We start from the raw sequence: 13707 nt of genomic DNA on the forward strand, positions 1-13707 counted from the left end.
ACAAACACACACAAACACACAAACACACACACACACAAACACACACATACATATACACCCTGTCTTGAGTCATAACATCTAACTTAAACTGTATAAAAACTTAAATGCTGAAACACACTGTAAACAACAAAAATAGTCTTAAAATGTATAGATAAAATATGAGCAAGATGAATCTTATATTTAATAACTTAATTTATAATTATATCTAAGATGAAATGACTTAATTTTTTCAGTGACTTAATTATGTTTAATTATATAGTAAATGATAAAATTAATCTTAAGTCTAAATATTAGCAACTGCCAATGTTGTAATTTTAGAATAATATAAAAAATCTCCATTAAAATATCCAAAAGCAGTGATTAGTTTTGAAATGAGCCAGAGATGTATGTTTAAAGTCTCTTTTAAATTAGGGTTATAATAAGTATGAATTATGAACTAACCAGTACCCCGGAGCTCTTGACTCTAGCTGCATATGTATCAAAAGATGGCCTAGTCGGCAATCACTGGAAAGAGAGGCCCATTGGACACGCAAATTTTATATGCCCCAGTACAGGGGAACGCCAGCGCCAAAAAGGGGGAGTGGGTGGGTAGGGGAGTGGGGGTGGGTGGGTATGGGGGACTTTTGGTATAGCATTGGAAATGTAAATGAGCTAAATACCTAATAAAAAATGGAAAAAAAAAGAAAGAAAGATAGTGTGAGGAGATATATTAACTCTGATTCTTAAAACCTTACAGTCTTGGGTAGTTCTCAAAGAAAGCTTACTAATGTACACTATAACACTTTTCTTAAGCTTTATTAGATCAAACTTATAGTGGTCTTAGTGTTTTGAACTGGAAATATATCCTCAATATATATGTTACAGTGGATTTTAAACATCATTATATGACAGATACTAAAATAGAATTTTTTTCAAAAATGTTCTTACATTCCATTTTTTTCAGTATTTTTATTAAAGTAAAATTCAGTTGAATTGTAAAAATATTTTTCTTACACATAGAGTTGGAATATGTTTGATAAGAAATAAGTAGTAACAGGTATGTACTCTTTTTTTCATTTTAAGAACTAATCCTATTCGGTATGAATGTAACTTGAACACAGTACGTCCACATTTTATTTGGTTAAAAACTAGATTTCTGAATAATGGTTTTTAAAGAAAGAGTTCTAGCTGCAGACAAGAGTGAATTCAGACAAGAGTACATTATGCATATAAAATTTTGTTCTATATAAAAATTATAGTAATGAGGAAGTTTAAATATAAATATGTCAAGAACAATGAGGAGAAATGAAACAAAATGTTGGAAGCCAAAGATCATCCCAGAAAATGATACATACATACATACACAGATGCAGAACTCATCAAAGAGAGCTGAGTAAAAATCAGGGATCACACAGTTATGTCAGAAAACCACCAAAGAAACAGGAAATAGCAATAGAGAATCAATTTAATAGTGGTACAAAAGAGAACATAAAATAACAAGGAGTCTTTTAATGGATGTGGACAATTGTAGCGTTTCTTTAAATTTTGGAGTTAGGTTTTAACGTAGCACATAAAAATTTCATGTGTTTATTTTTAAGTACAGTGTACATATTTATTTTTCCAAAAGGACTGTTTTTATTTATACAGAGTCCTAAGCAGCTCAGTGGCAGGAGTGGAAGAGGTTCCATTTTAAGCTGTGGAGCCTCTATGATGTTGGTTTTTATCAAACACACAGGCAAGTGGCATCACAGATTTGGTAAACTGATGACAATGTTCAGTCTCTCTGCTAGAACAACAAGATGAGTGCCAATCTCTGCTTCTGTAAGAATCCTGAATCGAGTATTTTCAACTCTAACTCTTCCAATTTCTATTTCTGAAAGTTTGAAACCAATCGACAGAATAGTAGGCAGACATGTAATTACATTATCTAAATGTTTATTCAAATATCCAATCAATTTTCTTCCTCACTTATTGTTTTCAAGGAAGCTGGTTGGTTATATTCATTTAACTTCTGCTGTCATGGCTTAACACCTATAGGATTCCACTAGTACACTTGAGGGCCTTGTTTTTTCATTTATACCAGTAAAAAAAAATCAAACAACAATGAAGCAGCCTCATTTCATTATTCTGTGTGTTGACTTGAGTAATATCAGCAATTCTTTTACATAGCATGTCCACAGGAAACTCATAGTTACCTTTGTCTTTCCAATTAACTACCTCATAGTGTGCCATTTGTACCTGGAGTCTGTCAGCTGTTACTCCCATCATTATACAACCACTGGTTTCAGTTATCTTCAACAAGTGTGTTGGAATCTAGTAATTTGTCATGTACTTTCATCTATGTGACAAAACCTGAGCAGTCTTTTCCTCTGACAGCTACAAGTATAAGACCAGCCTGGTTAATAGCATTAAAGGCATATTCCACTTGGTAGACTTGGCCCTTGGGAGAGAAGATAGTAATGTGATGGTCAAAACAGACACTGGAACCATAGAGTATGGTGTTCCCACTATTTCAAACACAGTCTGTCAGGTGTGCATATTTTTAAAAGAGGAAAATGTATATTCTAGTATGAAGAATGTGAGATATAATTAAACGCAAATTTTCAGAATAAATGGGACAAAAATTGCTTTATTCACTCACACACAGGGCAGAATTTGCAGTGATAAGTTCTTGACTCTGGTGGCTGAAATATAGTGATCAGGATTTCAAGGCATTAGGAATGAAGTTAAAAGACACCTCTCTGCAAATCTAATATACCCAAGAAGTAAAAACCAAACGGAGGTACTTGGACAGATTATTCATCAAGTAGTCCACATATATTCACCTACAGGATTACTCAAGTTAGATGAACATTCTGTCACAACTTAACATAAACAAAAATTTGCCAGTGATGTTTATTCTACTTTACATCATCATAAAGAGAACAGTAAGAGTTGACGGATGACATTTAACAAACAGATGCATTTGGAACACAGCTTTCAGTGGGATGTCTCCACTAAATCCCACCCACAGAAGATGAGGTGAGAAATGTGAAAGATTCAAAAGGGTAGAGGACACAAGGAGACAAGGCCCTTTATAATTCAGTGGTTTTCAACCTTCCTAAGGCTAGAACCCTCAAATATGGTTCTTAATGTTGTAATGACCCAAAACCATAAAATTATTTTTGCCTCTATTTCATAACTATAATTTTGCTATTTATAAATCATAATGTAAACATCTATATTGTCTGATTGTCTTAGGAAAACTTTAAGAAAGGGTCATTCTACCTCTAAATGGGTCACTACCCACAGGATAAGAACCAATTCTAATTCAACTGAGGTAAGTGAACAAGAGGCTCTCTGATTCTTCTGCCTTCTTGAGGCTCTTTTTGTTTTGTTGGTTTATCTTGTTCAACTTTGATGTGACAGTTTTTGCTTGTGTGTTTTATGTTATTATATTTTATGTTGTTAAATTTTGCTGTTATCTCTTAGAGGCCTTTCCTTTTTGAATGAGAGACAAACAGGAAGTAGATACATGTGGGAGAGAAAGTGAAAAGAACTGGGAGGAGTAACTGGAGGGTAAATGACTCAACTGTTATCTCAATAATACCTTCAACTCAGGTGAAAAAAATAGAAAAGAACAGGAATATACAATGTCTTTTCCTAATGATGGGAATAAAGAACAATTATGATCAACTACTATGATATAAGTGAAGATGTCATAGGAATTAAACAGTAACTTACAGAAATTAAAACAATGTCAAAGATAGGAGAAACTAAAAAAGTATTTTAGATTATAGACTTAAAATAACAATATAGAGAAATAGAAAAGTAAATAGACTGAAGATTCAAAGTTAAGTAATTACAAGTCATAAGAACAGATTTAGAGAGAACAAAGGAAATATGAAGAAAGGAAGACAATGAAGTATTATTTCAAGGTCTTTTCTTAAAATTGAAAAATAGTAGCTTTATTAAGGAGTCTAGTAAGGGTTAGTACAATTGATACAGATCAATCTACATCTGAGACAGAGAGAAAGACAGACAGGCCGACAGAGACTGACAGACAGAGACACAGAGAGAGAGACAGAGACAAAGAAACAGAAACATAGAGATAGAGACAAAGAGAGAAGTAAGAAAAACAAAAAGAGGAGGCACAAGAGAAGGAGGAAGAAGAGGGAAAAGAAGAAGAAAGGAAGAGGTGGAGGAAGAGAAGGAAAAGAAGGAGGAGAAGGAGAAGACGACGAAGAGGAAGAGGAGGAGGAAGAGGAGGAGGAGGAGGAAGAGGAAGAAGAAGAAGAAGAAGAAGAAGAAGAAGAAGAAGAAGAAGAAGAAGAAGAAGAAGAAGAAGAAGAAGAAGAAGAAGATGATCAAAGAACTGTGACCATCTGATCATGATTTTAGGTTTTCCACAGCAATCTCAACATTAGACAAGATAATAAAAAAGCAAGTACACACACACACACACACACACACACACACACACACACACACACATATATATATATATATATGTATATATATATATATATATATATATAAAGGATGAGGAATGGGGGAAAGAGATGGAAATGGGGGAGAAAATGGGAAATAGATGAGGGGGAAGAGGAAATAGTGGAAAGTCTTCAAATTTTCCAAGGAACTAATTTTGAGCTAGGAGTCAATGAATATCCAGATAATTATAGACTAGAGTAGAATAATAGACATAAAACATCTAAAACCCATTGAGCCTATTCAGCATTTCTATAAAACCACCAAAATTGAGAAAAAATCAAATAATTAACTGACATATTTTAAGAGAAATAAAAAAAATTATTACATTTGAATTTGCATTGAGGCAAATACCTAAAGACAAGGGAATAACTTCACAATTTTACATGTCTGCAGATCTGGTCACGTATCAGCTCACAATGGAGGAAAATGGTTCAAATTTTGTATACATTTAGGTAGGACAGGCATAACCAAAGTTTTCATTGCTATGATTCTACCTTTAAAAGCTGCCACAAAATCCCAAGACTGTTTCTCTACAATGCTGTACACACTCTATTGGCATAGTCAAACACAGATGAGTTAATTATACATTTCATGATCAAAGATCACTGTAATTTCTTCCCTGAAAATGTTATCAGCAAGTCAGAGAACTTTCATTGAGCCTGGGTTAAATGGCACAATAACTGTGTTTAAAACTATAACAACTAGCAGCAATTCTGTGTATATATGCCTTGTATATGCACTTTTCTGCAGTTACAATATATTTCAAAGTAAACAGACATCAAAAGTTGACACAATCCTTAAACATTTTGAAACCAGCAATGTTTCATATCTATACCACCCAAGAATGGTGCCATGGGATATGAATTTTTATTACATATGCACTTATATGTAGATATAAGTGAGCAACAAAATATCTGAAATATTCCCATCAATAAACTATTCTTCATTTTACACATTTATAAACTAGACTATATTTCTCTTGTGTTCCCATGAGAGTTAGGGTTGTTCAGTGGTAATTATGTGTGTTTCTTTGGTGTTCCCAGGGAGATACTGATTATTTAGTGGTAGTAAATGTGGGTATAAAACCTCTGGTGTCTCCATCCTTGTTGGTTTCTATAGCTGAAGTCCATGAGCCTCCATTCATCCTCTCAATTCATAGGTTCTGATGTTGCCTAGAACAGGTATTAGCTTCTCTTTGCTTTTGATTTTTCCTCTAGAAAATGCTGAGAACTCTTACATGCTTCCAACCTAGAGTTTTTTCATTGTTTGATATTATGTATGAAAGTAATTAGCATTTTTATTATAATTAAAATTAATATATATATTATGACCAGGTGTTTTGGAAAATTTAAGTACTTATACATGTATGAAGTATTAATTAGAATTAGAATGTAAAAGAATATATTATAAACATTTAATATCATTTATAAAGTTAATGTCTAGTAAGGTTGTTACATATTTAAGAACTTAATTCAATTTTTCAATAAAATCATTATCAAATTTTACCAGAATTCATTCTCTTCTGGCTGCTTAACAATAAAGTTGTAATTTTATACCCAATGTTTATGATTATTAAATTCAGTAATAAATTGAAGTTAAAACTCTTTTAAGTAAATTAAGATATGAATATTTAATGTGTTTTTATACTCACATATATAAGATTTCCAAGTGTTTAAAATTATATCTTTAAAACATATTAAAGCATTGCTTAGTGAGAGTTCTTTTTTATTAAATGAGTTGCTTCAATTGATCATTTTTGACACAGTTTCTCATCGAATGTGCAAATTCTACATGTGTCAGATTGTATATATTCACAGAATTTCCCCATAATATTAATAATGAAGTTTGTTTCCTTTACAAATTCATATTTTCATAAAATTTAAAATTTGTTTGTTAAAAACAGCATCTTAATAATCTGAATACTTATATTATTTTCCTTATTTAAACTTGGTTGGCACTAATACACCAGTACTGCTACTTTAGCAGTGATTTGTATAGCTACATTTGTAGCTTGAACAAAATAATCATTGAAATCTGATAATAATCATAGCATAAAATATTTAAAGTGCTCACATATATAAATCTTAATTAATTTGAGATAATTTGATTATGCAATTTTTACTATTTTAAGAAATACATTATGGAAACTTTTCCAGTGGGGTTTTTTTTTTGTCAGATTCCAATTATAATTGCACACTTAGAATTAATTAATTAATTAATCAGGAAAATAAGTTGAATCTTACAGATTTGATTTTCAAAACGTAAAACTGTTATAGTTTGTTTCTATTAATATGTTAGGATCTAAAATTAATTATTAATTCTAAACTTTTCCCTTTTTGTTCCTCTGCTGATGATTATTGAAGTATCAATGCACAGAAAATTCTGAAATTGGATATGAGTTGAACCAAAGTAGATAATTACCATTCCACAACATAATGCAGCACAGTGAACTTAGTCAATTTCCAGCTACAAATGAGATAAGATAAAGGTTGCCATCTCTACAATCATATTCTTTTTATTCCAGCTACCCTAATTCTAAAACCAATGTATATGTCTTTATTCGTGTGTGTGTGTGTGTGTGTGTGTGTGTGTGTATGTGTGTAAATGAGACAGAGAGTGATAGAGCCAGAGGTAGAGAGGGACAGAGAAAAACTGATATAGAGAAAGACTGAGACACAAAGAGACAGAGTCAAAGAGAGAGACAGAGGAAGGGAGAGAGAAAGAGAGGAGCACCTCCAGGATGGCCTTTTCCTTTTTGCTGTAAGTTGGGAAGATTCTAACTTTGAGATCCTAAGACCCCTTGATGTATATTTTCTATACAAAACCACCATGTTACATTCATTTACACATGCAAGAGAAAAATCAAAGCCAAAGCTGAAAGTAAAATGGACATAATTTTAATGGAGTTTTGTAAAATTTTTGTGCATTGGATTCAAACAGCAAACTGTGTGCACTCAACTGTTTTCACAATGTTGTCAAGAGGTCTGTGTCTTTTATCATTTTACACACAACTGTTCATTACAATATGTTATCTGCCTTGTGGGACTCAGGGGTGTGGCGTGACAAGCCGTGGTGGTAGTGCACCTAGCTTTTATAGTATCTAACTTGAAAATATTTCTCTTCTATGATTCCTTTTTCTTGATAAAAATAGTTTTCACCAAACGTTGGTGGTGCACACGCACTACCGTTCATGCTTGACATCACACCCCTGACAGGAACACATGTTCTTATTTTGTTGATAAAAAGTATTACAAAAATTTCCATACAAAAACTATTTTCATAGAAATCTTGCATTTCCACAAATAAACCTGAACATTTTTTAAAACAAAACAGAAAAAAAAAACTGCTCAAGAATTTTGTTCTTTTAACATTGTGACTATTGTTAAATGCAGTCCACCTCAAAGTTCTGTCACGTAGTTCTGTATAGGTGACAAGTCCCCAGTCTTATCAATGGAATCTGCCCAGGCTCCATCAAGGTCCTTTCCAGGAGGAAGGAGAGTTTCAGCTGACATATCAGAATGTCAGAGTGAAAGCTTCAGTCTTCCATATAACCAGTAATACTGAGCCCTGTTTTACAATTCATGACAAGGATTGAAAAACATATCTTTTACATCAGAATCTTTATACCAGTGGTGGCTTTTTTATTTCTAGTGTAGGTTAGGGTAGGGGTTCCTGGGAGCAAGTTGCATTTTAAAATATTTGCCATGGGTATTTTAAGAAAACAATTAGATAGATAATTGCCATCTATATCACAATCCATGACACAGACTATTGAGAAAGGAAAATAACTGATGGTGGTCTGCTTTCTGTTCCACTTTGATTGAATACTGATATGTTTTGCATTACATTTTTTCCACATTCTATGAACACATTATCTATTCAGATGATGATTTTACTGAGTATTGGGGGCTAGTAACATTATCACCTCATTTTGTTGGTGACCATGGGACTATACTGTTTCTTGTGACACTACAATTTTTGCAGATTTCACACGCTTTTTGTTTTGCTTTTATAAATTATGGCATTTTTATTGGTTATCCTTTTGGGCCCCAACATTCCATCTCCTGACAACAGTTGAGCTTCAGAAGGAACCAGCAGTTTCTCTCTGGACTGCATTTGAAACCAGCCACAACATTTTCATGTAACATTCACTCAAAGGAAGGGAGGAACCCATGATAAACAGTGTAACCCCGTGTAACTTTGTCGATCCATGGTGCTTGTAAATCAAGTCTGATCACTGAAACTGCTTAGATCACAAGAGTCTCTAGTTCATAGACACAGCGGCATGAGGTAACTCATTTTATTTTGCACAGGTTGCATATTTCCACAGGAAACATTCTCGCTAAATTGTTTGAAAAAAAAAAAAAAGACGACAGTTTGTGCTTGGGTGATTGGCCTCCCAGCTTCATGCCATGGTTTCTTTACCTGGCAACCTTCTGTCGTTAAATGTGTGCATGTTGATAACTTCTTCTGTTTTCACAATAACTGGGGCCTGTGGCTTATGTTTGAGCCGACGCTGGCACTTCAGAGACATTCTCAGTTCTTCCACCATGGCGCTACAGAAGGACCTCTACAGAAGAACACAGAGAGATAGGCATTACAAAAGTTATAGGCAGACAGAATGTAACAATCATTTTCACAGACTGGTCAGCATGCCAGCCTAGAACTTTTAGAGTTTCATGATGATTATAACAAAGTATTATATTTTAATACATGAAACACAATAATGAGAATATTACAACATATGGGCTAATTTAAAGAAATCTGCCACCTGATAATGAAATAAACTCTCCATTAATAATTTTTATTATTCAAATAGATCTAATTGGATTTTCCTATGATACTATGTAAAGTTTATTAGCATTATATAGATGTCTACTTTAAAATTTAAACACAAACAAATCTCTACCAGGTACTCAATCATGTTTTATAAGTAATCATAATATAAGATGTATTTTTCAGGTCAGAAGATGAGATACACAAGTTTTCTCTAAACATTGTTTCTCTGCTGTATATCTCAAAACAACAAAAATGGCACTCAGACAAACAAAAATATAAACATAAAATGTGGAATTTATTTACAAGTTTTGTTATTATTATACCTATAGAACATTGACAGTGACTAGAAACATGTATAATACAGTCATGAAATGGGAACTGGTCATATTTTAAACACCTAAACACACATTATTTATAATTCATTACCAATGTCTTCACAATGGAAAGACAAAAATTGTTTATCCCATGTGGATAGAATAACTCTATGACTTTCATCTTATTGGCAAAAGATTTTCTACCAATTCTGCATACATATCAGGCTCATTAGTTCAGTGTTTCTCTATCCATATGACTCATTTATGCAAAATATTTTTTGTTAATCTATTTCCTTACTTGATTAAGACACAGAGAGCGGATGTGCAATCCAACTACATACTATAGATGCAAGTTCAGATGGGATGAGACTATAATTAGCATCTTCTATACAAAAACTAAAAATGTACACAATATATAAAGTTAGACATTTGTGAATATTTAAAAATGATATGAAACCTGATGAGATAAAAATAGATATTTTGAGACATACTATTGAGTTAGCCATTGTTGCTTTGTAGTTTATCATATTAGGATACAAGATAAAAAATAATAAACGAGTGTTTCTATTGTTTTAAAAACATTTTGAGTGTATAATCATTTGTGACACTAAAACTGTCATTACAAATTATTCAGGCCTCAGTGTGTTTGTGTAAAATAACTCAAGAGAGAATGCAAATTGTAACTGCTAATATACAGTAAAACATCCTGTCTGCAGTTTTGTGATTTAAATATTGTTCTAAAACCTTTTTATTACTTCATGGCCATATCCTCACTTTCTAGTAGTTTCCTTAACCTTTTTCTCTTCTGTTGAAAGATTACAGGTAGTCAGTAGAAAAACTGAGGTCTTTAATATCAATGTCTTTCATCACATAAGAAACAGTTGAAATCTTTTTCTCCTGTTTCATAAAGAATTCTCTGATATCAATGTTTTTCATTACATAAGATGCAGTTCAAACCATTTTCTCCTCTTTCTCTTATGAGGAATTCTCTAAATCAGTCACCTTGTCATGACCTATGTTCCTGTTGTTTTACTGCAGTCTTTTTCTTCTCTTCACACATCACTGTCTGCTTGGGTGTCCAACCCCGTCCTCTCTGACTTCTCCTTGTTCTTGGACATGCTGTGCTAAGTACTTTAAACCTTAATGGGAATCTAACTTATTTATTGCCTCACTATAAAATACAAGTTTCATTCAGAAAACTCCTTCCACAGCCTACATTTTCTTTATTCAATTTTGCTTTATTCCCTCAGTGAGTTTTCTTTTTGATTCTTTTCTCTCTAGACTCTGGGTTTTCAGTGTTCCACTCTCACTGAAGTTAAAAAATACTGAGCTCTTGCTGCTGTGCATATGTATGCTCTTCAAACAGCAACATAGTTAACCATAGCTACCCATGCCTCCAGTGCCTTTTTATTTAACACTGCTTCTGAATGAATTGTGTAAGGTTTGCTTGCCCTTTAGAAGCTTCATAAAATACAATAGAAAACACCAAGGCTTTAGTAACTTTGAATACGTAAAACAGTTAATGTATTAGCACTTGTAATAGGTGAAGATTAAATGCTAGTAATGGTTTCCCCTCATACTACAGAACTATTGCTTGGCATTATTTATTATGTGTTAAATTATAGCTTTTGAAATGTATGACATATTTTAATTCAAAACTCTATATGCCACTGTCAGCTGGTACGTTGGAATGGTTTTGCTTATTGCTTAATACCTTCTATTAGATGTATTTATTAACAACATGATGATAATGATGATGAAGATGGTGATGATGACAACACGGTAGAAATGGAAAAATCTGATTCCAAAAGGGGAAGGAATACATTGTCTTGAGGTAAGATAGTCTTGACTTTCTGTTGAAACATTTAATAGAAGAATCAATTAATAAAATACAGTTATTATTACAAGGTTAGAAGTTGATCCCATTGACATTTAAAAATGGTTTAAAGTGTGAATGGTTTCAATTGTTTGAAAGATGGCTTTATTTAATACAGAGTTCCTAAATATCAACTAATGTTTAACATGGCATGCCATCTTATCCTCAGCCTATTTGATCATATAAGTTTTATAACAAAGTGGAAACATTAATTTTATATTAAAAGAATAGGCTAAGTAGCTTGTTTTCATGGAAAAAAATCAATGTGCATATAACTTCTACTAGAAAAGATTGTATCTCATTTATAATAAGATATTTAATCCTTAGTAGTAAGTGCTTGCTTCAAACCACACATTAATACATATGAAAATTTTTGAAGTAATGTCACATAGTGTCAAATTTATGATACTAATATAAAGCATAAATAAAATCTTGCTTCAATTAAATATCCAATCTTTATAAAAATAAAGATTTATCTCTTATTATATAATCTTAATTAATTAATCTTAATTAAACTGTGAACCACATTTCCAATGCAAGTCACATATGAAATAGACAAAATTTGTAACAAATAACTTTTAATCAATCTGTGCTCTTTATCATATAATTTTAAAATACTAATTTTGTTAATTTTCTCTCTGAATGAGCTGAAATTTGCCAGTACTTTCTTTACCTATCAGTATACCTTTATCAGAAAGATAATTTTGTTTATGAATAAATTGACTGTGAGATAAAGGTTTTCTTCTCTTTGTTCTCATTCCAATGTCTGCTAACCATAACTTTCAAACTATATTTCTGATTTTTTTTTATTCATTTCTTGACATTTTGACCTGCCATTATCTACCTCAGTTCCGAATTACAAATTCTCCAAATAGATCTCTGCCTCCAGTAAAATCCATAGAGTTTATATAAGCCTTTATTCTTTTAGTCTGTGCTGGTTAAAATTATGAGGATGTTTAAAAATAGCTTTAATTTCATATCATTCAAGAGAAGCAGATCATTCTAAATATGGATTGAGGTTTTTTCTTATTTTAATTTGAAATGTCTCTAAAATACTCATGTGTCACTAAAAAGCAAGAGAAAGAATGACAGGAAAGAGAAGGATGAGTGGAGGTAGAGAGGGAAAAAAAGGAGCAAGGCCGAGGGACAGAAGGGTGCCTTGCCTTTAAACCCTTATGTTGGGGATGAACTCTTGTGGTGTGCTCTTCAGTGTGGGAAGTTCCTTCGAGTGAAAACAACATTAAAATGTTTCTCCACATTACGGTAACAGACTACAAAAAGGAAAAGTAAGGCACAAGGATACTAACCATCATTAAAAACCTCTTTTAGAAAGTTTCAAAAGTTTACTAAACAGTGTCTGGATGGTATGGTGGCACTAACCAAATAGAAGATTCCTGAAAATGAAAATTTAAATCTTTGAGCTGTTAGCATGTATAATTGCATTAGAATAAGTAAAACTCTTCATAAAATTCACTACATTGAATGAAGCAACCTGTTATTTACACATCCCTGGAAATGAAGAAGGCTGTGATCTACCTGTAAAAATGTTCTACATAGCACATAGACATATTTGAAGTTTACTCTATGCTAAAACTAGAAACTGATACAATGGAATTAGTTGTTTTTTTTTCAATTAACGTTTAATAATCCTCATTAAAAATGTATTTGCCCTCTGAGCAAGAATACTCATATATATTTTACTAAGAAACTACATTTTATTTGACCTGCTGTCCTATTCCTTAAAAGTAATAATGTAACTAAACATTATTCTACTTTTCATTGAAAAGTTTTTACAGTCATTTTGCCTAAAAGAATTGAACATCTATAGAAAGATTGTTGAGCATCTATGAGGCCCTGAAGATCAATCAAAATGTTTTGTTTGTGTTTGTCACTTAAACTATTTAATGGCAAATTAATTACACATAGACAACTAATACATTGATATTTTCCAGTTATTTTCTGGTTTTATTAGGCATTTACTCAAGAATGAAGAGTTATATACAGTCAAAATGGTCACTGAGATTATTCACAGAAAATTATATCACATTAAGTAATAACTGAATAAATACAGATAAAGTGTAATAAACATGTAAATGTTATATAATACTTTAAGAAATCTCGGTGTTATAAGAAAAATAAATGTTATTTAATGTGACCAAGTCAAAATTATCTCCTAATTTATCTGACTATAATTGGCAGCGCTTAAAGATATATCAAACACCTAATATCTTATATATAACAAGTGAATTGACCTGAAGTATAACATAACATAACAGAGAAGCCACTAAG

At 32.2% G+C, this 13707-nt stretch overlaps 1 protein-coding gene across 13 annotated transcripts in view; it reads right to left on the bottom strand.

Annotated features, from left to right (window-relative positions):
* Positions 1 to 1426: 1426 nt before the first annotated feature.
* Grik2 (glutamate receptor, ionotropic, kainate 2 (beta 2)) overlaps positions 1427 to 13707 on the bottom strand; it is a 696482-nt gene continuing 684201 nt past the window's right edge. For 3 of the 13 annotated variants that reach the window (XM_011243122.3, XM_011243121.3, XM_030244887.1), the window contains one exon: positions 7331 to 9019. In XM_011243122.3, the coding sequence (XP_011241424.1) occupies positions 8855 to 9019 (165 nt within the window). In that variant the 3' untranslated portion in view covers positions 7331 to 8854. Of the gene's footprint in view, positions 9020 to 11256; positions 11396 to 12725; positions 12813 to 13707 lie in introns of those variants that run through there. The other 10 variants (NM_001111268.3, NM_001358866.2, XR_001779464.2 and 7 more) reach the window with 8 other exon arrangements.

This window comes from Mus musculus, chromosome 10, assembly GCF_000001635.26.
Source record: "Mus musculus strain C57BL/6J chromosome 10, GRCm38.p6 C57BL/6J".
Classification (NCBI taxonomy): domain Eukaryota; kingdom Metazoa; phylum Chordata; class Mammalia; order Rodentia; family Muridae; genus Mus; species Mus musculus.